At 40.8% G+C, this 25,285-nt stretch overlaps 1 protein-coding gene across 2 annotated transcripts in view; it reads left to right on the top strand.

Moving 5' to 3' along the window:
- LOC129815715 (androgen receptor-like) overlaps positions 1-25,285 on the top strand; it is a 52,046-nt gene that overhangs the window by 10,239 nt on the left and 16,522 nt on the right. For both annotated transcript variants that reach the window (XM_055869788.1, XM_055869780.1), the window contains exons 2-3: positions 2,061-2,212; positions 5,427-5,543. In XM_055869788.1, the coding sequence (XP_055725763.1) occupies positions 2,083-2,212; positions 5,427-5,543 (247 nt within the window). In that variant the 5' untranslated portion in view covers positions 2,061-2,082. The remainder of the gene's footprint in view (positions 1-2,060; positions 2,213-5,426; positions 5,544-25,285) is intronic.

Here is a 25,285-nt window from a genome sequence, read left to right as displayed (position 1 = left end):
CATACCATGAGACATCCATGTCTTCATCCCTGGAAAATAAGTTTGATATAATTTAAAAGCTCACACACAGTGTTGTCAGTCAATTGTATTATTTAAAAAAGATATATATATATAAAGGAATACAAATTGTAATTTACAAACCTTTAACATAAATGATCGAAAACACGTAAACTAAGATTTTTTTCTTCTCCATATTTGCATATGTTGTATCTTACACTCTATTTCACATCATCTGAGGTTTTGTGTTGTGCCCACCATCGGTTAAGACACGACATGCTCTTGAATACAGATTGGGTGTCATTTCAATCATTGAAATATAATTCATAGAATGGACCTATCTCTTCAGACCATTGCAATGTAGCTGGTACACTATTGACATTTAAATTTAATTGACATTTTAACAACTAATTAATTACTATACCACAGATCCACCCATTGTATGTCAACTTAAATGGTCAAGTCTATTCTATTATCTATATTGCTATGATTTAAATAGGTTTCCTATGGATTGACAATAACATTTAAAACAACAGATATACCCATTCAAGTCAACATTCTCTGATGTGTGGACCTCCAACCATCTTTGTGGTATCAGTTGAAAGTTGACATTTTATTTGTATTCCCCATTTTAGTACATTTATCAACCAAAACATAGCACCCACCTTGTATTCAAGAGCATGTTATGTCAAAACCGATGGCAGGTACAACACAAAAACCTTAGATGATGTAAAATAGGGTCTAAGCTACAACATATGTGAATATGAATTTTACACTTTTCTAGATAATTGAATTGTTAAAATGTCATTTTTTAAATAAAATAAATACAATTCTCTAGACATTATCTTATAGTTTGACAACCCTGTTTGTAAGCTTTTTAATTATATCAGTCTCAACCGTTTATCCTTTTCCAGTGATGAAGACATGGATGTTTCATGGTATGGTGGGGTATGCAAAATGGGCCAACTTTGAAGACCTTTATCTCTTGAATGTTTTGGCATTCAGGTCCAAAAAGTCACTTTCTGGGCACTTCTACAATGGAAAAGTTTGTGGTCATATGCACATCCTTAAAAAACATAGGTGCTGGGCTAATAAAGAATAATAGTAAATAACAAGAAGGCCTGCACACTCTTTAAGCTCCCAATTCACCACTTTATTGCCTATGTTTCGATTTGAAACTAATCTTCGCCAGGTCAAACAAAAAAAACTGAAGAAGATCGGTCGGGCAAATATGTATGGAAGGTTTCGTTCAAGTCAAAATGGGTGATTCAATTCAAATGGATTTACCCTTTTCACTATTTCTATAGAACCACACGAATAGCTGATGCACTTGACGGTAGTAGTATTGCACCTGAGGCCTCAATGTGAGGAGTCCTATAGAATGCCAGCCAGAGGCAATCACGTTTCATTTTGATCATGGACTATGGTCCAGATCGGGTGTCAGCTTCTGTGTGAGGTATTGGTCATTTTGCCCCTTCTAAGTCAGTGGCTTATAGCTAACCATGTTTATTTTTAGCAGAAGATCAATGTGCTTATGTGACGTGCCTTGCATAATGTTAATTTCATCAGAGCAATTGCTCTGTTTTTCAATTATCATGTGGACAATGAAGCTCTGCAATTATACTATGATAGTTTTGATGAATTTGAATATTTTAGACAAGTCCACTAGTCCATTCTCAATGGGTTAACCCCTATAGAAAAAAATACAGGCCTCAAACATTAGGTTCATGGTCACTTCATGGTCCTGTATGGCTCAGTTGGTAGAACATTGCGCTTGCACTGCCAGGGTTGTGGGTATGATTCCACCCATATGTAAAATGTATGCACGCATGACTGACTGACTGTAAGTCACTTTGGATAAAAGTGTTTGCTAAATAGCATATATTATATAACTTTTGTTAAAATGGCAGGAAACAGCTTATCAGAGTGTATATAGTGGCAATAGAGAGAGGTAGAAGATAATAGGAACGCATATACTTATTGAATGATGCTGTTGACTAATTCTGTACTGTTTGTGTATATGTTTTTGTTGTTTTCTAAAAGCTTTTACTATATTCCTAAAGGTTTGAGGGTGGCAGCGACCACATGTACCCCATGGAGTTCTTCTTCCCACCCCAGAGGACCTGTCTGATCTGTGCAGAAGAGGCATCTGGCTGCCACTATGGAGCACTCACCTGTGGCAGCTGCAAAGTGTTCTTCAAGAGAGCCGCAGAAGGTAAGACTTGATGAAGTAATATGCCGTTGCACCTCTCCACACAGAAGACAGAGCAGAGCATTAATGGTGGAAATGGGATCCATATGTCAGAGCCACCTCTCATGCTTTTTGGAAATAATGTCTTTATGTATTACACTGAACAAAAACATACAGTGCATCCAGAAAGTATTCAGATCCCTTGACTTTTTTCACATTTTGATACATTACAGCCTTATTCTAAAGTTGATTTTTTTTAAATAAAAAAATCATCAATCTACACACAATACCCCATAATGACAAAGCAAAAACAGGTTTTGAATTTTTTGCAACTTTTTTACATATATACTGTATATATATATATATATATATATATATATATATATATATATATATAAAAAAAACTTAATTACATAAGTATTTAAACTCTTTGATATGAGACTCAAAATTGAGCTCAGGTACATCCTGCATTTGACAGTGCATGTCAGAGCAAAAACCAAGCCATGAGGTCGAAATAATTGTCCGTAGAGCTCAGAGACAGGATTTTTGTCAAGGCACAGATCTGGAGAAGGGTATCAACACATTTCTGTGACATTGAAGGTCCCCAAGAACACAGTGGCCTCTGTCATTCTTAAAAGGAAGAAGTTTGGAACCACCAAGACTCTTCCTAGAGCTGGCCACCTGGCCAAACTGAGCAATCAGGGGAGAAGGGCCTTGGTCAGGTAGGTGACCAAGAACCCAATGGTCACTCTGAAAGAGGTCCAGAGTTCCTCTGTGGTGATGGGAGAAACTTTCAGAAGGACAACCATCTCTGCAGCACTCCACCAATAAGGTCTTTATGGTAGGGTGGCCAGACTTAAGCCACTCCTCAGTAAAAGGCACATGACAGCCCGCTTGGAGTTTGCCAAAAGGCACCTAATGGACTCTCAGACCATGAGAAACAAGATTCTCTGGTCTGATGAAACCAAGATTGAACTCGTTGGCCTGAATGTCAAGCGTCACGTCTGGAGGAAACCTGGCACCATCCCTACAGTGAAGCATGGTGGTGGCAGCATCATGCTGTGGGGATGTTTATCAGCGGCAGGGACTTTGAGACTAGTCAGGATCGAGGGAAAGATGAACAGAGCAAAGTGCAGAGAGATCCTTGATGAAAACCTGCTCCAGAGCGCTCAGGACCTCAGACTGGGGTGAAGGTTCACCTTCCAACAGGACAACGACCTTAAGCACACAGCCAATACAATGCAGGAGTGGCTTCGGGACAAGTCTCTGAATGTCCTTGAGTGGCTCAGCCAGAGCCCAGACCTGAACCTGATCGGAGAGACCTGAAAATAGCTGCGCAGCGACGCTCCCCATCCAACCTGACAGAGCTTGAGAGGATCTGCAGAGAAGAATTGGAGAAACTTTCCAAATACAGGTGTGCCAAGCTTGCAGCGTCATATCCAAGAAAACCAGAGGCTGTAATCGCTGCCAAATGTGTTTCAACAAAGTACTGAGTAAAGGGTCTGAATACTTATGTAAATATAATATTTCAGTAAAAAATAATAATCATACAAATAATGTCTAATAACCTGTTTTTGCTTCTTCATTATGGGGTATTGTGTGTAGATTGATGAGGGGAAAAAAAGATTGAATAAATTTTAGAATAAGGCTATAACGTAACAAAATGTGGGAAAAGTCCAGGTGTCTGAATACTGTAAATGCAATATGAAACAATTTCAGCAATTTTAATGAGTTACAGTTCATATAAGGAAATCAATCAATTGAAATAAATAATTTGGCCCTAATCTATGGATTTCACATTACTGGGCAGGGGTGCAGCCATGAGTGGGCCTGGGTGGTCATATGCCCACCCACTTGGGAGCCAGGCCCACCCACAGGGGGGCCAGGCCCAGCCAATTAGACTCCGTTTTTCCCCATAAGGGCTTTTTTTACAGCCAGAAATACTCCTCAGTTTCATCAGCTGTTCAGGTGGCTGGTCTCAGATGATCCGGTAGGTGAAGAAGCTGGATGTTGCAGTCCTGGGCTGGTGTGGTTACATGTGGTCTGCGGTTGGACGTACTGCCAAATTCTCTAAAACAACGTTGGAGGTGGCTTATGGTAGAGAAATTAACATTAAATTATCTAACAACAGCTCTGGTGGACATTCCTGCAGTCAGTATGCCAATTGTATGCTCCCTCAAAACTTGAGACGTCTGTGGTATTGTGTTGAGTGACAAAACTGCACATTTTAGATTGGCCTTTTATTCTCCCTAGGACAAGGTCCACCTCTGTAATGATCATGCTGTTTAATCAGCTTATTGATATGCCACATCTGTCAGGTGGATAGATTTATTTGGCAAAGGAGAAATGCTGACTAACAGGAATGTAAACAAATTTGTGCACCAAGTTTGAGAGGAATAAGCTTTTTGTGCGTGTGGAACATTTTTGGGATCTTTTCTTTCAGCTCATGAAACTTGAGACCAACACTTTTACATGTTGCGTTTATATTTTTGTTCAGTATAGATGTAAATCATGTCATAAGGAAAATTGTTAAATGTATTTCAACGGAAAATTCTCATGGTCCATAGTATGGTTGATTTGGAATATGTCAACAGAAATCTATGTCATTTTTTTACAAAACTGCCTAAAGTTACATTCATCCTAGCCTACCCCTCTGGGAAATCAGATTTAAACACAAACATTCTGCGCTACCAAGGCAAGTTAATCAGGCTTTTACTGACAATTATATCTAATCCATTACTATTTCAGTACAATGGCAGTTTTGGATGCAAAATATTTTTGGATGCAATATGGTTTCTCTTTAATTGACAATGCTCTGCCATAAAAATAACAGAAAACACCAGCTAAAATGCTGCCTTCCTGCTCCTAGGTATTCATTTGTTTTGTTCAGTATTTTCCTTTCTTAATTGAACTGTGAGTGCATAACTGCCATCAAACCATGCCATGTAAAATTATAGATTTGATTATTTCAATGTGCTACTTATAAAGCATGTCAATGTACTCTTCATCAAAAGTGTGTACACTGAGGAGATTTTATAGTCTAAGCTCCTGCTTTTTATGATCATCACACTGGACATGATAAGCAAGAGAGCAAAACGTATAACTGTTCCGGCTGTAATCATTCATGATGTAACTAACAACCATGTTACAACTTACAACCATGATGTACGTACCTTTCTTAATCATTCAAAGTAGAATTCCGTATTCTAATGCTTATCTTTGTTTGCATCTTTGTTAGGGAAACAGAAATACCTGTGTGCCAGCAGAAATGACTGCACCATCGATAAGCTGAGGAGGAAGAACTGCCCATCATGTCGACTGAGGAGGTGTTTTGAAGCTGGGATGACCCTCGGAAGTAAATACAACTATTATGTCAATTTCTTAAGTCAATGAGTAATAATTAAAGTACTTAGCCATCCATCCACCCACCCACTGATCGATAGTCATGGACAAAAGTTTGTGAATGTACAGTTACATACATTCACCAGCCAGTTTATTAGGTACACCACCCTGTTCACGAAAACATATCGCTCCTACAGACAGTGAGTCACATGGCTGTGGGTTGCTATATAAAGAAGGCAGACAGGCATTGAAGCATTCAGTTACTGTTCAATTGAATGTTAGACTGGGCAAAATAATTATCGTCGGTGCCGGGGGCGCCGGATTCAGTATCTTAGAAACAGCCGCCCTCCTAGGCTTTTCACGCCCAACAGTGTCTAGGGTTTACCGAGAACGGTGCGACAAACAAAAACATTCAGTCAGCGAAAACAGCTTGTTGATGAGAGAGGTCAAAGGAGAATAGCAAGAATCGTGCAAGATAACAGGCGGCCTACAAACAGACAAATAATGGCGCAGTACAACAGTGGTGTGCAGAACAGCATCTCGGAACACACAACTCGTCGATCCTTGTCACGGATGGGATATTGCAGCAGACGACCACACCGGGTTCCTCTCATATCAGCTAAAAACAAGAAGAAGCGGCTCCAATGCTAGACAATTGAGGAGTGGAAAAACATCGACTTGAACATTACAGCGAGTTCAGTTTACTTGTGTGGCCTGCACAGTCCCCAGACCTCAACCCAATAGCATAGCTGCGGGAAGTAGGGGTGCTGAGGGAACTGAAAAAATACAATAAAAATAGTCCACTTGGCCTTTATTATTCCCCACAGCGCCCCCACCCAGCGGCCATGCCCAATAGAGTATCTTTGGGATGACATGGAACGGGCTGTTCGCAGCATGAATGTACCACTGTCCAATCTACAGCAACTGCGTGATGCCATCGCATCAGCATGGAACAACATTCCTGTGGAATGTTTCCGACACCTAGTAAAATGTCTCCAATAATTCAAGGAGGCAAAGAGTGTCCGACCCGGTACTAGATGGCTCTACCTAATAAACTGGCCAGTGAGTGAATATGGGCCATTCTACAGAAGTGGTGCAAATTGGGGGTTGAAAAAAAAGCTAATTTGTATCCTATTTTTCCCCAAACTTTCAGCACATGTCTTCCAACATACAGTGCCTTCAGAAAGTATTCACACCCCTGACCTTTTCTACATTTTGTTATGTTATAGCCTGAATTTAAAATTGATTAAATTGAGATTTTTGTCTCTGGCCTACGCACAATACCCCATAATGTCAAAGTGGAATAACTTATTATTATTTTTAACAAATTCATAAAAAAAGAAAAGCTGAAATGTTTTGAGTCAATAAGTACCCGAGTATTCCTTTGTTATGGCAAGCCTAAATAAGTTCAGGAGTAAGAATTTGCTTAACAAGTCACATAATAAGTGGCATGGACTCACTTTGTGTGCAATAGTACATTTTAACATGATTTTTTCATCTCTGTACCCCACAAATACAATTATCTGTAAGGTCCCTCAGTCGAGCAGTACATTTCAAACACAGATACATCCACAAACTCCAGGGAGGTTTTCCAATGCTTCGCAAAGAATGGCACCAATGGGTACAAATAAAAAAAGACGACATTGAATATCCCTTTGAGCATGGTGAAGCTTTTAATTACACTATGTATGGTGTATCAATACACCCAGTCACTACAAAGGTACAGGCGTCCTTCTTAACTCAGTTGACAGAGAGGATGCAAACTGCTCAGGGACTTCACCATTAGGCCAATGGTGACTATAAAACAGTTACAGAGTTTAATGGCTGTGATAGGAGAAAACTGAGGATGGATCAACAACATTGTAGTTATAGTACTCCACAATACTAACCAAATTTACAGAGTGAAAAGAAGGAAGCCTGTACAGAATACAAATATTGCAAAACATGCATTCTGTTTGCAACAAGGCACTAAAGTAATACTGCACAAAAAATGTGGCAAAGCAATTAAAGTTTTATCCTGAATACAAAGTGTTATGTTTGGGGCAAATCCAATACAACACCTTACTGTGTACCACTCTCCATATTTTCAAGCATAGTGGTGGTTGCATCATGTTATGAGTGTGCTTGTAATCGTTAAGGACTGGGGAGTTTTTCAGGATAAAAAATAAACGGATTGGAGCTAAGCACAGGCAAAATAGCAGAGGAAAACCTGGTTCAGTCTACTTTCCACCAGACACTGGGAGATGACTCTACCTTTCAGCATATTTTAAATATTTACCTGAATTCCTTACTACTCCACACAATTTGTCCCTACCGAAACATAGTAAAAAAGTTGCAATAAAGGGAGAACCAGTTTTGATTGACCTTCTATTACAGATACTTTTTTGAAATTGAATTTTCATACAAAATTAACAAAATAGTAAAAACATTTTTTTTTACCTGATTTTCAAAACCTAGAGAAATATAATCTCTGTTGTTCTCTGTAAAATGTTTAATGTTGATTGTATGAATCTGAAACTTGTTTATCGATTGAATTAGTTATGCATCTAATTAATTATATTGTTAGATGTTTAAATTATTCCTGGCAAAATAAGAGGTGTTCCGGTATGAAGTGTCAATCATATAAATACATTGAGGACTCTAGATGGATGTAACTTGTTTTAGTATAGACATTGCCAAGATCAAGACCACTAGTTCAAGATTCCGTGGGCCCTTTCTTCAATTGTAAGATACTCAAGTAGAGTAAACTTGAGTACAGTACAGTATAGTAGAGCATAGGGTACAGTAGAGCACAGTACATTAGAGTGCAGGAGAGCACAGTACATTAGAGTACAGTAGAGAAGGGTACAGTACAATATAGTACAGCACAATAAAATACAGTAGAGTACAGTGAATTACAGTACAGTATAACACATTATAGACATCCAAGTTTTGGCCAAATAGATGTCAAGTTTGGGCTCTTGAAGGGTTGGAGCCCTCCTGCTGACTAAGCATCTCAATATTCTACACTTTTTCTTGAAGCGTGCATTTGTCGACTACCCACATGGTGATCCTCTGTAGCTCAGTTGGTAGAGCATGGCGAATGTGACTTTATAATGGAGATGGTTTCAATGATGCTGCCCATGCTGTCACAGACTCCATAATGGCACAGATACAAAGAGGAGATCTCTGTATATCTCTATGGTTTCATTATAGTTTCGGTTGTGGCCGTTTTGGTTTGGACAATTTTTACATATATTTTACTTTAAACTGCAAATTAAAACGACAAAAAACAACGATTTTCCATCAATAGAATCAATGTAGAGACATAGGCGGCGCGTGAGTTTCAAGTTTGGGAAAGCTAATTTTCACCATAAAAATGCACCTTTCTAATAACGCATTCCATGCATCATCACATTTGTAGACTTATGTAAGATAGCCTACTATTCGTAATGTGATGAGTAGATTGGATACTCATTTAGGCTAATAATATAACTCAATCACTGTTCACAAAAAAGATTGTTCAATGCATGGCGTATAGCGTAGAGTAGGCCTAAGCTATATGCTAGCCTATATTAGACACGCTTCTTCGTTCTTTGCACGGGAAAAACGTGCTCTTCGCTGGTGCCAATAAGATAGGCTATACTGTTGTTCACACAATTAAGTTGAGAATTTTGATAACTAAAAGCCAGATTAGAGTATTTTCATTGTATTCTCTTTACAGCAATAGCCATTTGCTTTCCAAACTATGTCTTCCCGTGATTGTGTTTTTAAATATTGTGTTATGCCTGGCTGGGCCTCTCTACTTTTCACTGACAGTCGCAACTCAACAATAATCTATTTGTTATTTGCCGTGTAAGTTGCACAAATTGGTTGCGCTGCCCTTCCTTCCAGCTGTAGACAATGCAATTTAATTTAAAAAATGTAAAATAAGCTAATGATCCTCTGAGGCCAAATCATGCTTTAGTAGTCTATTTTGATAGATTTTATTTCTGTATAGACAGGAGTAGGCTAATTAGGCTATATATACACTGCTCAAAAAAATAAAGGGAACACTTAAAAAACACAATGTAACTCCAAGTCAATCACACTTCTGTGAAATCCAACTGTCCACTTAGGAAGCAACACTGATTGACAATAAATTTCACATGCTGTTGTGCAAATGGAATAGACAAAAGGTGGAAATTATAGGCAATTAGCCAGACACCCGCCAAAACAGGAGTGATTCTGCAGGTGGTGACCACAGACCACTTCTCAGTTCCTATGCTTCCTGGCTGATGTTTTGGTCACTTTTGAATGCTGGCGGTGCTCTCACTCTAGTGGTAGCATGAGACGGAGTCTACAACCCACACAAGTGGCTCAGGTAGTGCAGTTGATCCAGGATGGCACATCAATGCGAACTGTGGCAAAAAGGTTTGCTGTGTCTGTCAGTGTGGTGTCCAGAGCATGCAGGCGCTACCAGGAGACAGGCCAGTACATCAGGAGACGTGGAGGAGGCCGTAGGAGGGCAACAACCCAGCAGCAGGACCGCTACCTCCGCCTTAGTGCAAGGAGGTGCACTGCCAGAGCCCTGCAAAATGACCTCCAGCAGGCCACAAATGTGCATGTGTCAGCATATGGTCTCACAAGGGGTCTGAGGATCTCATCTCGGTACATATTGGCAGTCAGGCTACCTCTGGCGAGCACATGGAGGGCTGTGCGGCCCCACAAAGAAATGCCACCCCACACCATGACTGACCCATCGCCAAACCGGTCATGCTGGAGGATGTTGCAGGCAGCAGAACGTTCTCCACGGCGTCTCCAGACTCTGTCACGTCTGTCACATGTGCTCATGTGCTCAGTGTGAACCTGCTTTCATCTGTGAAGAGCACAGGGCGCCAGTGGCGAATTTGCCAATCTTGGTGTTCTCTGGCAAATGCCAAACGTCCTGCACGGTGTTGGGCTGTAAGCACAACCCCCACCTGTGGACGTCGGGCCCTCATACCACCCTCATGGAGTCTGTTTCTGACCGTTTGAGCAGACACATGCACATTTGTGGCCTGCTGGAGGTCATTTTGCAGGGCGCTGGCAGTGCATCTCCTTGCACAAAGGCGGAGGTAGCGGTCCTGCTGCTGGGTTGTTGCCCTCCTACGGCCTCCTCCACGTCTCCTGATGTACTGGCCTGTCTCCTGGTAGCGCCTGCATGCTCTGGACACTACGCTGACAGACACAGCCAACCTTTTTGCCACAGTTCGCATTGATGTGCCATCCTGGATCAACTGCACTACCTGAGCCACTTGTGTGGGTTGTAGACTCCGTCTCATGCTACCACTAGAGTGAGAGCACCGCCAGCATTCAAAAGTGACCAAAACATCAGCCAGGAAGCATAGGAACTGAGAAGTGGTCTGTGGTCACCACCTGCAGAATCACTCCTGTTTTGGGGGGTGTCTTGCTAATTGCCTATAATTTCCACCTTTTGTCTATTCCATTTGCACAACAGCATGTGAAATTTATTGTCAATCAGTGTTGCTTCCTAAGTGGACAGTTTGATTTCATAGAAGTGTGATTGACTTGGAGTTACATTGTGTTTTTTAAGCGTTCCCTTTATTTTTTTGAGCAGTGTATATTAGGGAAAGCTTCCCCTAGCCTTATGGATGAGCCGACCTATGTGTAGGGAGGTAACTTGATATCATGAGGGAATTGCTTAGACCACACTTACCGGTAGGACTAGTTATCTCACGAGCTCTGGCAGAGAAGTAGCCTATATGACCTCTTTAAAAGTATCCGAAACGTACAGTTAAACTACCCATCACCAATAAATGAAGGCTCTTCAGAGATAATAGGCTGGTTTATGCTGAGATCAACATGTTTTTATTAGCCTACTAGAATCTCCTACAAAAATAGTTTTGTGATAGGCCTTCAATTAAAACCCTAGACCCACTCCAATTCACATACCGCCCCAACAGATCCACAGATGACACAATCTCAATTGCACTCCACACTGCCCTTTTCCACCTGGAAAAAAGGAACACCTATGTGAGAATGCTGTTCATTGACTAGAGCTCAGCATTCAACACCATAGTGTCCTCAAAGCTCATCACTAAGCTAAGGACCTAGGGCGAGAACACCTCTCTCTGCAACTGGATCCTGGACTTCCTGACGGGATGCCCCCAGGTGGAAAGGGTAGGCAACAACACATCTGCCACGCTGATCCTCATCACTGGGGCACCTCAGGGGTGTGTGCTTAGTGTCCTCCTGTACTCCCTCTTGTACTCCCTGTTGAAGTCGTGGTCGAGCATGACTCCAACACCATCATTAAGTTTGCTGACAACAGTGGTAGGCCTGATCACCGACAACGATGAGACAGCCTATGGGGAGAAGGTCAGAGACCTGGCAGTGTGGTGCCAGGACAACAACCTCTCTCTCAATGTGAGCAAGACAAAGGAGCTGATCGTGAACTATAGGAAAAGGATGGCCGAACAGGCCCCCATTAACATCGACGGGACTGAAGTAGAGCGGGTCGAGAGTTTCAAGTTCCTTGTTGTCCACATCACCAACGAACTATCATGGTCCAAACACACCAAGACCGCCGTGAAGAGGGCAAGACTAAAACTGTTCCCCCTCAGGTGACTGAAAAGATTTGGCATGGGTCCCCAGATCGTCAAAAAGTTCTACAGATGCACCATCGAGAGCATCCTAACCGGTTGCATCACCGCCTGGTATGGCAACTGCTCGGCATCTGACCATAAGGTGCTACAGAGGGTAATGCCTACAGCCCAGTACATCACTGGGGCCAAGTTTCCTGACATACCTGACCTATATACTAGGTGGTGTCCGAGGAAAGCCCCAGAAATTGTCAAAGACTCCAGTCGCCCAAGTCATAGACTGTTCTCTTTGCTACCGCATGGCAAGCGGAACCGGAACGCCAAGTGTTGGACCAAAAGGCTCCTTAATAAATCCTCTTGGAAATAGGGGGCGCCCTTTTCACTTCTGGATAAAATTGTTCCCAATTTAAACGGACTTGTACTCTGTCCTAGATCATATGATATGCATATTATTATTACTATTGGATAGAAAGCACTCTGAAGTTTCTAAAACTGTTTGAATTATATCTGTGAGTAAAACAGAACTCATTTGGCAGGCAAACTTCCAAACAGGAAGTGAAAATTCTGAAATGGGTCTCTGTGAAAGGCTTCGCCTATTCAATTGTCTTGTATTTATGGATCTGTATGCACTTCATACGCCTTCCACTAGATGTCAACAGGCAGTAGAACGTGGAATGGAGTGTCTAGCCTTCTCTGGGACCGGATGGGAGTCGTTGGAGTGAGAGGTCAGTCATATTGGCAATATTTGGCTACTCACTTAGGGCTTGTCATATCTTGTCTGCAATGCGTTAGGTAGACACGAAGAAATGCTCCATCTGGGACGTTATTGGATATATTTGTGAAAAACATCCTAAAGATGGATTCTCAACTGAGTTTGACCAGTTTATTCGACTTTTATTATCACTTTTTGAATTTTTCGTTCATGCGTAAAATCTTCATGGACATATGAGCTACACATGCTAGCCAAAGTTGCTAATTCGACAGAAGAAATGGACATTCTAAAACAAAACAATGATTTATTGTGGAACTAGGATTCCTGCCACTGCATTCTGATGAAAGTTCATCAAAGGTAAGGAAATATTTATGATGTTATTTCGTATTTTTGTGGACTCTTTGGACTCCAACATGGCGGAGAATGGCTGAGCGCTGTCTCAGATTATTGCATGCTGGGCTTTGTACTAAAGTAATTTTTTTAAATCTAACACAGCGGTTGCATTAAGAACCAGTGTATCTTTAATTATATGTGCAACATGTATTTTTCAGCAAAGTTTATGATGAGTTTTTCTGTTAGATTACGTGGCTGTCTAAAATTTCTCCAGACATTTTGGTGCCATTTGTGACCATGGCGCCAATGTAAAACCCCGATTTGTAGCTATAAATATGCACATTTTCGAACAAAACAAATGTATTGTATAACATGATGTCATAGGACTGTTATCTGAGGAAGTTGTTCAAAGGTTAGTGATTCATTTTATCTCTATTTGTGGGTTTTGTGAAAGCTATCTTTGCGGTGAAAAAATGGCGTTGTGTGTTGGGCTATTGTGGTGAGCTAACATAAATGTATGTTGTGTTTTCGCTGTAAAACATTTTAAAAGTCGGACATGTTGGCTGGATTCACAAGATGTTTATCTTTCATTTGCTCTATTGGACTTGTGATTTCATGAAATTATATTATATGATATCCCTATGGCGCTAGGCTAGGCTATGCTAGTCAGCGTTTCTGATGAGAATGATCCAGGATCCGGTATGGGTGGTCCGTAGAGGTTTCAGCTTCTACCCCCAAGCCATAAGACTGCTGAACAACTGAACTAATCAAATTGCCACCCGGACTATTCACTTTTACAAATTACCTCGACTAACCTGTACCCCCGCATATTGACTCGGAAAGCAGTACCCCCTGTATATACAGTTGAAGTCAGAAGTTTACATACACTTAGGTTGGAGTCATTAAAACTCGTTTTTCAACCACTCCACAAATTTCTTGTTAACAAACTATAGTTTTGGCAAGTCGGTTAGGACCGATCTACTTTGTGCATGACACAATACATTTTTCCAACAATTGTTTACTGAGTTGAAATGTATTTGGCTAAGGTGTATGTAAACTTACAACTTCAACTGTAGCCTCGTTATTGTTATGTACAGTTGAAGTCGGAAGTTTACATACACCTTAGCCAAATACATTTAAACTCAGTTTTTCACAATTCCTGACGCTTTTTCAGTTCTGCCTACAAATGTTCTATAGGATTGAAGTCAGGGCTTTGTGATGGCCACTCCAATACCCTAACTTTGTTGTCCTTAAGCCATTTTGCCACAACTTTGGAAGTATGCTTGGGGTCATTGTCCATTTAAAAGACCCATTTGCGACCAAGCTTCCTTAACTTCCTGACTGATGTCTTGAGGTGTTGCTTCAATATATCCACATAATTTCCCTGCCTCATGAAGCCATCTATTTTGTGAAGTGCACCAGTCCCTCCTGCAGCAAAGCCCCAGCACAACATGATGCTTCCACCCCGTGCTTCACAGTTGGGATGGTGTTCTTCGGCTTCCCCCTTTTTCCTCCAAACATAACGATGGTCATTATGACCAGAGGACATTTCTCCAAAAAGTATGCTCTTTGTCCCTATGTGCAGTTGCAAACCGTAGTCTGGCTATTTTTGGGCGGTTTTGGAGCAGTGGCTTCTTCCTTGCTGAGTGGCCTTTCAGGTTATGTCGATATAGGACTCGTTTTACTGTGGATATAGATACATTGTACCTGTTTCCTCCAGCATCGGCCATCGGAACCCATTTAATGAAGCTCCCAACGAACAGTTCTTGTGCTGACGTTGCTTCCAGAGGCAGTTTGGAACTCGGTAGTGAGTGTTGCAACTGAGGACAGACGACTTTTACACGCAACGGGCTTCAGCACTCGGCAGCTCCATTCTGTGAGCTTGTGGGGCCTACCACTTCGCGGCTGAGCCATTGTTGCTCCTAGACGTTTCCACTTCACAATAAGAGCACTTACAGTTGACCGGGGCAGCTCTAGCAGTGCAAACATTTTACAATCTGATTGTTGGAAAGGTGGTATCCTATGCCACGTTGAACGGTACAGAGCTCTTCAGTAAGGACATTCTACTACCAATGTTTTGTCTATGGAGATTACATGGCTGTGTGCTCGATTTGATACACTGTCAGCAATGGGTGTGGCTGAAATAGTTAAATCCACTAATTTGAAGATTTTTTTCCACATTTTGTTACGTTACAGCCTTATTCTAAAATAGATTAAATTGTTTTTCTACCATCATCAATCTACACACAATACCCCATAATTACAATGTAAAAACAGGTTCTTAGAATGTTTGTCAGTTTATTAAAAAAATTACAACTGAAATATCATATTTACATAAGTATTCAGAGCCTTTACTCAGTACTTTGTTGAAGCACCTTTGGAAGCGATGGAACCTCCGTCCCAGTCTCAAATCTCTGGAAGACTGAAACAGGTTTCCCTCAAGAATTTCCCTATATTTAGCGCCATACACCATTCTTTCAATTCTGACCAGTTTCCCAGTCCCTGCCGATGAAAATCATTCCCACAGCATGATGCTGCCACCACCATGCTTCACTGTGGGGATGTTGTTCTCGGGGTGATGAGAGGTTGTGGGTTTGCGCCAGACATAGCGTTTTTCTTGATGGCCAAAAACCTCAATTTTAGTCTCATCTGTCCAGAGTACCTTCTTCCATATGTTTGCGGAGTCTCCCACATGCCTTTTGGCAAACACCAAATGTGTTTGCTTATATTTTCTTTAAGCAATGGCATATTTCTGGCCACTCTTCTGTAAATCCCAGCTCTGTGGAGTGTACGGCTTAAAGTGGTCCTATGGACAGATACTCCAATCTCCGCTGTGGAGCTTTACAGCTCCTTCTGGGTTATCTTTGGTCTCTTTGTTTCCTCTCTGATTAATGCTTCCTTACCTGGTCCGTGAGTTTTGGTGGGAGGCCCTCTCTTGGCAGGTTTGTTGTGATGCCATATTATTTCAATTTATTTTATAATGGTGCTCCGTGGGATGTTCAAAGTTTCTGATATTTTTTTGTAACCCAACCCTGATCCGTATTTCTCCACAACTTTGTCCCTGACATGTTTGGAGAGATCCTTGGTCTTCATGGTGCCTTCATGGTGGTGCCCCTTGCTTAGTGGTGTTGCAGACTCTGGGGCCTTTCAGAACAGATGTGTATATATACTGAGATCATATCACACTTAGATTGTACACAGGTGGACTTTATTTAACTAATTATGTGACTTCTGACGGTAATTGATTGCACCAGATCTTATTTAGGGGCTTCATAATACATATGCACGTACCACTTTTCCGTTTAAAATTTTTGTCAATTTATTTTAACAAGTTCTTTTTTTAATTTCACTTCACCAATTTGGACTATTTTGTGTATGTCCATTACATGAAATCCAAATAAAAATCAATTTAAATTACAGGTTGTAATGCCCCAAAATAGGAAAAATACTTTTGCAAGGCGCTGTATGCTCGCTTTGAGGCAAATAACACTGAAACATGCATGAGAATACCAGCTGATCCGAAAGACTGTGATCATGCTCTCCGCAGCCGATGTGAGTAAGACCTTTAAACAGGTCAACATTCACAAGGCCGCAGAGCCAGACGGATTACCAGGATGTGTACTGCGAGCATGCGCTGACCACTCCAATTTGCATACCGCCCTAACAGATTCACAGATGATGCGATCTCTATTGCACTCCACACTGCCCTTTCCCACCTGGACAAAATTAACACCTATGCGAGAGTGCTATTCATTGACTACAGCTCAGCGTTCAACACCATTGTGCCCTCAAAGCTCATCAATAAGCTAAACACCTCCCTCTGCAACTGGATCCTGGACTTCCTGACAGGCCGCCCCCAGGTGGTAAGGGTAGGTAACAACACATCCGCCACGCTGATACTCAACACAGGGGCACCTCTCTGCTACCGCACGGCAAGTGGTACCGGAATGCCAAGTCTTGGTCCAAGAAGCCTGATGATGCTTCTACTCCCAAGCCATAAAACTCTTGAACATCTAATCAAATGGCTACCCAAACTATTTGCATTCCCCCCCCCCCCTTTTACGCCGCTGCTACTCTCTTTATTATTTATGCATAGTCACTTTATTAACTCTACCTACATGTACAGATTACCTTGACTAACCGGTGCCCCCGCACATTGACTCTGTACCGATATCCCGTGTATATAGTCTCGCTGTTGTTATGTTACTGCTGCTCTTTATCTAGTTGTTACTTTTATTTCTTATTCTTATTCATATTTTTAAAACTGAATTGTTGGTTAGAGGCTTGTAAGTATGCATTTCACTTTTGTATTCGGCGCATGTGACTTATAAAATGTGATTTTATATTTTAGAATAAGTATCATAACGAAATGTGGAAAAGGAGGGGTCTGAATCATTTCCAAGTGCACTGTATATAGTGTAAGTGTAGTAGAAACTGCAGAATATGCTCTTTCTGATACTATATAGAATTCTAAATGTTTAACTGCATGTGACTCTGAAGGAGGATTTGATAAATTAATGATCTGTTAATTACAAAATACTCCATCTCTTAATGTCCAATTTGACAACTGATAGGCCTAATACTGTTACTCATCAGATGATTGTTAATTTAATCTTGTCTATAGGCTTTCAATGGGCCGGCTGTGCAGGCTGACTGGCATCGTTTGTTTCCCGCTCATCAAGTTGCAGCTGTTTCTCAATCTAGACACTCTAATGTACTTGTCGTCTTGCTCAATTGTGCACCGGGGCCTCCCACTCCTCTTTCTATTCTGGTTAGAGCCAGTTTGCGCTGTTCTGTGAAGGGAGTAGTACACATCGTTGTACGAGATCTTTAGTTTCTTGGCAATTTCTCGCATGGAATAGCCTTCATTTCTCAGAACAAGAATAGACTAATGAGTTTCAGAAGGAAGTCCTTTGTTTCTGGCCATTTTGAGCCTGTAATCGAACCCACAAATGCTAATGCTCCAGATACTCAACTAGTCTGAAGAAGGCAAGTTTTATTGGTTCTTTAAGCAGAACAACAGTTTTCAGCTGTGCTAACATAATTGCAAAAGGGTTTTCTAATGATCAATTATGATCAATTTAAAATGATACACTTGGATTAGCTAATACAACGTGCCATTGGTAGACAGGAGTGATGGTTGCTGATAATGGGCCTCTGTACACCTATGTAGATATTCCATTAAAAATCACCCGTTTCCACCTACAATAGTCATTTACAAAATTAACAATGTCTACACTGTATTTCTGATCAATTTTATGTTATTTTAATGGACAAAAAAAAATAGCTTTTCTTTCAAACACAAGGACATTTCTAAGTGATCCCAAAATTTGAACGGTATTGTGTTTCTAAATTCTAACAAAATACACCAGTGACATCATTTAGGAGATTAAGGTTGTGAGCATAATGTTTCTAATCAGATCGACAAATATCTTCTAATGTATGTGTGTCTACGATGCCATCTTTAGAGCACAGCATTTTCTGCTCGGTTTCCAGAGCTTTGAAAGAGAGAAATGAAATAGTCTACTACAGAGGTCTGATGATGCTTCTGTTAGTAAAAGGCGTATTGTGGTGGGTCGGGTGATGTGCCATCACCTGGTGATATTGGTTGGCTTATGACACATTCATTCTACAGTCTTTTAGTGTGTATATTTCGGTAGTGACATCAAAAGGTGGGACAGCTTGTTATTGTTAAAAGATGTTTAACAATAAACAAAACTACTAATTAGATCAGTATATTTCAGTGTAATAATATAACAATTCAAGATGTTCTACTGAAATAGCAGTGTTTAAATAAATATATAAATTCATTAATAATAATGTAAATTTTCAAACAAGAAGTTTAGGAGTTTGGGACAGCCACCTTTCAATACAAATAGGTGTATAAACAATTACTTTTGATTATATTATTTTAAAAATATGTTTGTTATTTCCTTGGATTGAATTTGAACATATCATGATGTAAATAAATGCCCTGTTTGGAGACAGTTTAAAAAATATATTTTTTGGGGGGTGGGACTAAAATGTGCCTCAGTTCTGTAGAATCCCCCATATACAGCATAAGACCCTCAGCACATTTCCAATTTTAGGGAATACAACTGAACTTTAGAGTTAAACTCAGCATGGATTATCTTTCAGAAATGGTCTCCTTTAGAATAAGTACCTGATTTCTTGTGAATGTTGCAACCCGTACTACACATCTTAGCCAGCTTTGTTGAATCGCTGCATCACAAAGGAGAATACTACTGCTAATCAAGCCCCTGACTGTGCCACCAGGCAATTTAGACCTATTTCATTCACTTTTCCTTAGCTGTTTGTCGTATGAGGTCTCAAAGATGGACATGTTCTGGACTAATTTTAGTTCTTGTGTTAAATTTTCACTCCCTTCCATTTTCTCATTCTGTTAATGGTGACAACTGCACAGAGAAGCACAAAGTAGACATGAGACACGTGAATTAAAGGAGCAGAAATGCTGGTAATTTAGCCACCAGATGCTGACAAGCCCATGGGGGGAAAATGTGATGTGATGCTGTGATTGTCAGGGAAAAGGTACCTCCATTCCGGGTGTAGTTAGAAAGAGCCTTCCTTCCCCTCAGATGCCTCTCTCATGGATTTTTATTGTGCACTGTGTACTTTCTCACAGGTAAGTTTAGGACTGTAATTTGAAAGCTCAGACGAGAGCTTCAAATGTGAAAGATTCTTCTCTGATTACGGAATAATGCATTGTTGAATTTGCTACTCCTGAAAAATGGAAGAGACCAGTCAAGTATCATTGCATGGAGGTTTTCATTTGGAATGATGAATTCCATATTACATTATTACTCTCAGAACTGTAATTACTTTCCATAATAGAACACTTGATATGGCAGTTCATTTTACAGATCCACTTAAGCTATTTCATTTAGCAGAGGTTCATTGACAGAGAAAAAAACCTTGAAAATATAATCGAATAACCTGGGTGACCTTTTCTTGCTCCGAACCTACTCATTAGCATATAAAAAGAGACATGTCATATGGTTACAGGATAGACTTTCTTTGTTGGCTGAGGCCTAGTAATCAACCCTGGGATTAAATATGTTGTGTCTAGAAGGGTAGTCACAGTTGAAGGTAATTACACCAACTGCCAATACCCACCCTACCTCTTCTTGCTTAAAAAATTAATTATGACTTGGATTTGAGACATGGACCTTTTCCCATTATCCAACGGATCATTAAACCTTCCTCTCTGTATTTGCCTTGGTGAAGGGCAATTTAAATACCATGATCAATTCAATGTTTTTGAAGAGTGTGTAGAAATCTCTAACAAATCTTTGTGCAGGAAAGTAACAAGCAAGTGCCAAAGATTTGTTTGACTGTGCTAGCATATGTTAGTTCACCATTACCTTCATGAAAATGTGTCAATGTATATTGTCACGCCTTCTCCAGCTCTCCCTCCCTGACGCTCAAAGGCGCCAGGCTCCCCAGCATTACGCACTCCTCTCACCATCAGTATGCACATCTGCCTTTCCCCGTCATGTGCATCAGCGTATTATTGGACTCACCTGGACTCAATCCCCTGTTTATTACCTCCTCTATATTTGTCAGTTCCCCATCTCTGTTCCCCGCTGCTGCATTGATTGTCGAATGTCGTTGTTTTGCCCGTGTGCTGACGCTGTGCCGGTCTTGTTTCATGTCTGTTCATTATTAAATGTTGACTCCTCGTACCTGCTTCTCATCTCCGGAGTCGGTCCTTACAGTATATACTACTGTTAGACGATTAAAATCATATTTTTTTATTTCACCTTTATTTAACCAGACAGGCCAGTTGAGAACAAGTTCTCATTTACAACTGCGACCTGGCCAAGATAAAGCAAAGCAGTGCGACGACAACAACACAGAGTTAAACATAAACAAACGTACAGTCAATACCACAATAGAAAAATCTATGTACAGTTAAATAAAAGTCCTGTCTAAGCTGGAGGGGTTTCTACTAAGCTATATGTCATTGTTTAAGAAGGATCTATTTGATTTAGAATTTTAAGACCCCTTGAAGAAGAAAACAATACATACAAAAATTATTTCATAAAACATTTTATTTGGCCTTACTGATATTAGCCCATACAAACATATAGAATTACATTTTAGTCATTTAGCAGACGGTCTTATCTGAGTGACTTCCAGGAGCAATTAGGGTTAAATGCCTTGCTCAAGGGCACATCGGAAGATTTGTCACCAAGTCTGCTCGGGGGATTTTAACCAGCGACCTTTCAGTTACTGGCCCAACACTCTTAACCGCTAGGCTACCTGCCACCCATGAATAACAGACTCACTACGGAACAACTGATAGTCCCCCAAAAAATGTAAAGGAATTTTATTTTTAAGTATATGTCCTATATCTGAGACATATAAGTGAGATCCGGAAACGTTTGTAAAAAATAAATAAAAAAATGGCCATGTATTTAACCCCTTATTTTTGACACTAAACAGTCTCCTTATATACTTTCATATATTTTTTAACTGGTAACGGGTGGATCTTCAGACGAGTCATGTGAGGCCTGTGGGCGTCTCATCTTTGCACATAGGGGCCATATTAGTGTGTAGCCCAAACTGTTCGGATGCTACAGACAGAAAGAAGTTGGCAGGTCGGCTGTACCGACTTAAGAGGAACCCCAAGACACTTGTGTTCGTGAGAGTCTCATCGTTCCATAGAGGTCATAATAGTTTGTAGGCGGTGGATTGCGGTGGATTGAGACGCATGCAATGCAAAAAACAATCTCCAGCTTAAACTGACGAATTTTGATAGGGGTTTTTGTATTATGCTAATTAGATTTCAGTGGGCCGTGGACATCGACCTAACGGGGTTTTAGACATGAAACTCTAACCATAACTACTCGCTAACATGCTTAAATGTAACCCATTACAGTTGTGCATTACTCACGTTTGTTTAAGATCTTTATATCATGATCAATTAGATCTAAATGATCTCCATATTTTATGCATCATGTAGTTATATGGTGTGTTATGTAACATTGTTATATTTAAGTCATGTCCACTTGTAGGCCAAGCCCAAGTTGTACCATTTGTGTAAACTGATTAATATACTGCAACCACATAATTCATCCACATAATATACCCTGAGTGTACAAAACATTAGGAAAACCTTCTCTTTCCATGACATACAGTATATCTACAGTAAAACAAGTCCTATATCGACATAACCTGAAAGGCCGCTCAGCAAGGAAGAATACACTGCTCCAAAACTGCCATTTAAAAAAAGCCAGACTACGGTTTGCAACTGCACATGGGGACAAAGATCGCACTTTTTGGAGAAATGTCCTCTGGTCTGATGAAACAAAAATAGAACTGTTTGGCCATAATGACCATCGTTATGTTTGGAGGAAAAAAGGGGAGGCTTGCAAGCCGAAGAACACCATTCCAACCGTGAAGCACGGGAGGGACAGCATCATGTTGTGGGGGTGCTTTGCGGCGTCTACTTCACAAAATAGACGGCATCATGAGTAAGGAAAATTATGTGGATATATTGAAGCAACATCTCAAGACATCAGTCAGGAAGTTACAGCTTGGTCGCAAATGGGTCTTCCAAATGAACAATGATCCCAAGCATACTTCCAAAGTTGTGGCAAAAAAAGGTATTGGAGTGGCCATCACAAAGCCCTGACCTCAATCCCGTAGAAAATGTGTGGGCAGAACTGAAAAAGCGTGTGTGAGCATGGAAGCCTACAAACGTGACTCAGTTACTCCAGCTCTGTCAGGAGGAATGGGCCAAAATTCACTTCAATTTGTGGGAAGCTTGTGGAAGTCTTCCCGAAACGTTTGACCCAAGTTAAACAATTTAAAGGCAATGCTACCAAATACTAATTGAGTGTACAGTGGGGCAAAAAAGTATTTAGTCAGCCACCAATTGTGCAAGTTCTCCCACTTAAAAAGATGAGAGAGGCCTGTAATTTTCATCATAGGTACACTTCAACTATGACAGACAAAATGAGAAAAATAAATCCAGAAAATCACATTGTAGGATTTTTAATGAATTTATTTGCAAATTATGGTGGAAAATAAGTATTTGGTCACCTACAAACAAGCAAGATTTCTGGCTCTCACAGACCTGTAACTTCTTCTTTAAGAGGCTCCTCTGTCCTCCACTCGTTACCTGTATTAATGGCACCTGTTTGAACTTGTTATCAGTATAAAAGACACCTGTCCACAACCTCAAACAGTCACACTCCAAACTCCACTATGGCCAAGACCGAAGAGCTGTCACAGGACACCAGAAACAAAATTGTAGAACCGGCACCAGGCTGGGAAGACTGAATCTGCAATAGGTAAGCAGCTTGGTTTGAAGAAATCAACTGTGGGAGCAATTATTAGGAAATGGAAGACATACAAGACCACTGATAATCTCCCTCGATCTGGGGCTCCACGCAAGATCTCACCACGTCGGGTCAAAATGATCACAAAAATCCCAGAACCACACGGGGGGACTTAGTGAATGACCTGCAGAGAGCTGGGACCAAAGTAACAAAGCCTACCATCAGTAACACACTACGCCGCCAGGGACTCAAATCCTGCAGTGCCAGACGTGTCCCCCTGATTAAGCCAGTACATGTCCAGGCCCGTCTGAAGTTTGCTAGAGAGCATTTGGATGATCCAGAAGAAGATTGGGAGAATGTCATATGGTCAGATGAAACCAAAATAGAACTTTTTGGTAAAAACTCAACTCGTCATGTTTGGAGGACAAAGAGTGCTGAGTTGCATCCAAAGAACACCATACCTACTGTGAAGCATGGGGGTGGAAACATCATGCTTTGGGGCTGTTTTTCTGCAAAGGGACCAGGACGACTGATCCGTGTAAAGGACAGAATGAATGGGGCCATGTATCGTGAGATTTTGAGTGAAAACCTCCTTCCATCAGCAAGGGCATTGAAGATGAAACGTGGCTCGGTCTTTCAGCATGACATTGATCCCAAACACACCGCCCGGGCAACGAAGGAGTGGCTTCATAAGAAGCATTTCAAGGTCCTGGAGTGGCCTAGCCAGTCTCCAGATCTCAACCCCATAGAAAATCTTTGGAGGGAGTTGAAAGTCCGTGTTGCCCAGCAACAGCCCCAAAACATCACTGCTCTAGAGGAGATCTGCATGGAGGAATGGGCCAAAATACCAGCAACAGTGTGTGAAAACCTTGTGAAGACTTACAGAAAACGTTTGACCTCTGTCATTGCCAACAAAGGGTATATAACAAAGTATTGAGATAAACTTTTGTTATTGACCAAATACTTATTTTCCACCATAATGTGCAAATAAATTCATAAAAAATCCTACAATGTGATTTTCTGGATTTTTTTCCTCATTTTGTCTGTCATAGTTGAAGTGTACCTATGATGAAAATTACAGGCCTCTCTCATCTTTTTAAGTGGGAGAACTTGCACAATTGGTGGCTGACTAAATACTTTTTTGCCCCCCTGTATGTAAACTTCTGACCTACTGGGAATGTGATGAAAGAAATAAAAGCTGAAATAAATCACTCTCTACTATTGTTCTGACATTTCACATTCTTAAAATAAAGTGGTGATCCTAACTGACCTAAGACAGGGTCTTTTTACTAGGATTAAATGTCAGGAATTGTGAAAAACTGAGTTTTTAAATATATTTGGCTAAGGTGTATGTAAACTTCTGACTTCAACTGTAGACTAACCAGGTGAATCAAGGTAAAAGCTATGATCCCTTATTGATGTCACTTGCTAAATCCACTTCAAATCAGTGTAGATGAAGGGGAGGAGACCGGTTAAAGAAGGATTTTTAAGCCGTGAGACAATTGAGACATGAATTGTGTATGTGTGCCATTGAGGGTGAATGGGCAAGACAAAATATTTAAATGGGGTATGATAGTTGGTGCCATACGCACAGGTTTCAGTGTGTCAAGAACTGCAATGTACGGTGAACAGTTTCCCATGTGTATCAAGCATGTTCCACCACCCAAAGGATATCCAGCCAACTTGACACAACTGTGGGAAGCATTGTAGTCAACATGGGCCAGCATCCTTCTGGAATGCTTTCGACACCTTGTATAGTCCATGTAGAGTGCAACTCAATATTAGGAAGTGTAATGTTTTGTACACTCAGTGGCGCTCAAGTATTCAGCTTGACATTGTT

Source organism: Salvelinus fontinalis, chromosome 2, assembly GCF_029448725.1.
Source record: "Salvelinus fontinalis isolate EN_2023a chromosome 2, ASM2944872v1, whole genome shotgun sequence".
NCBI lineage: Eukaryota > Metazoa > Chordata > Actinopteri > Salmoniformes > Salmonidae > Salvelinus > Salvelinus fontinalis.
This window is presented reverse-complemented; position numbering and strand designations above follow the sequence as displayed.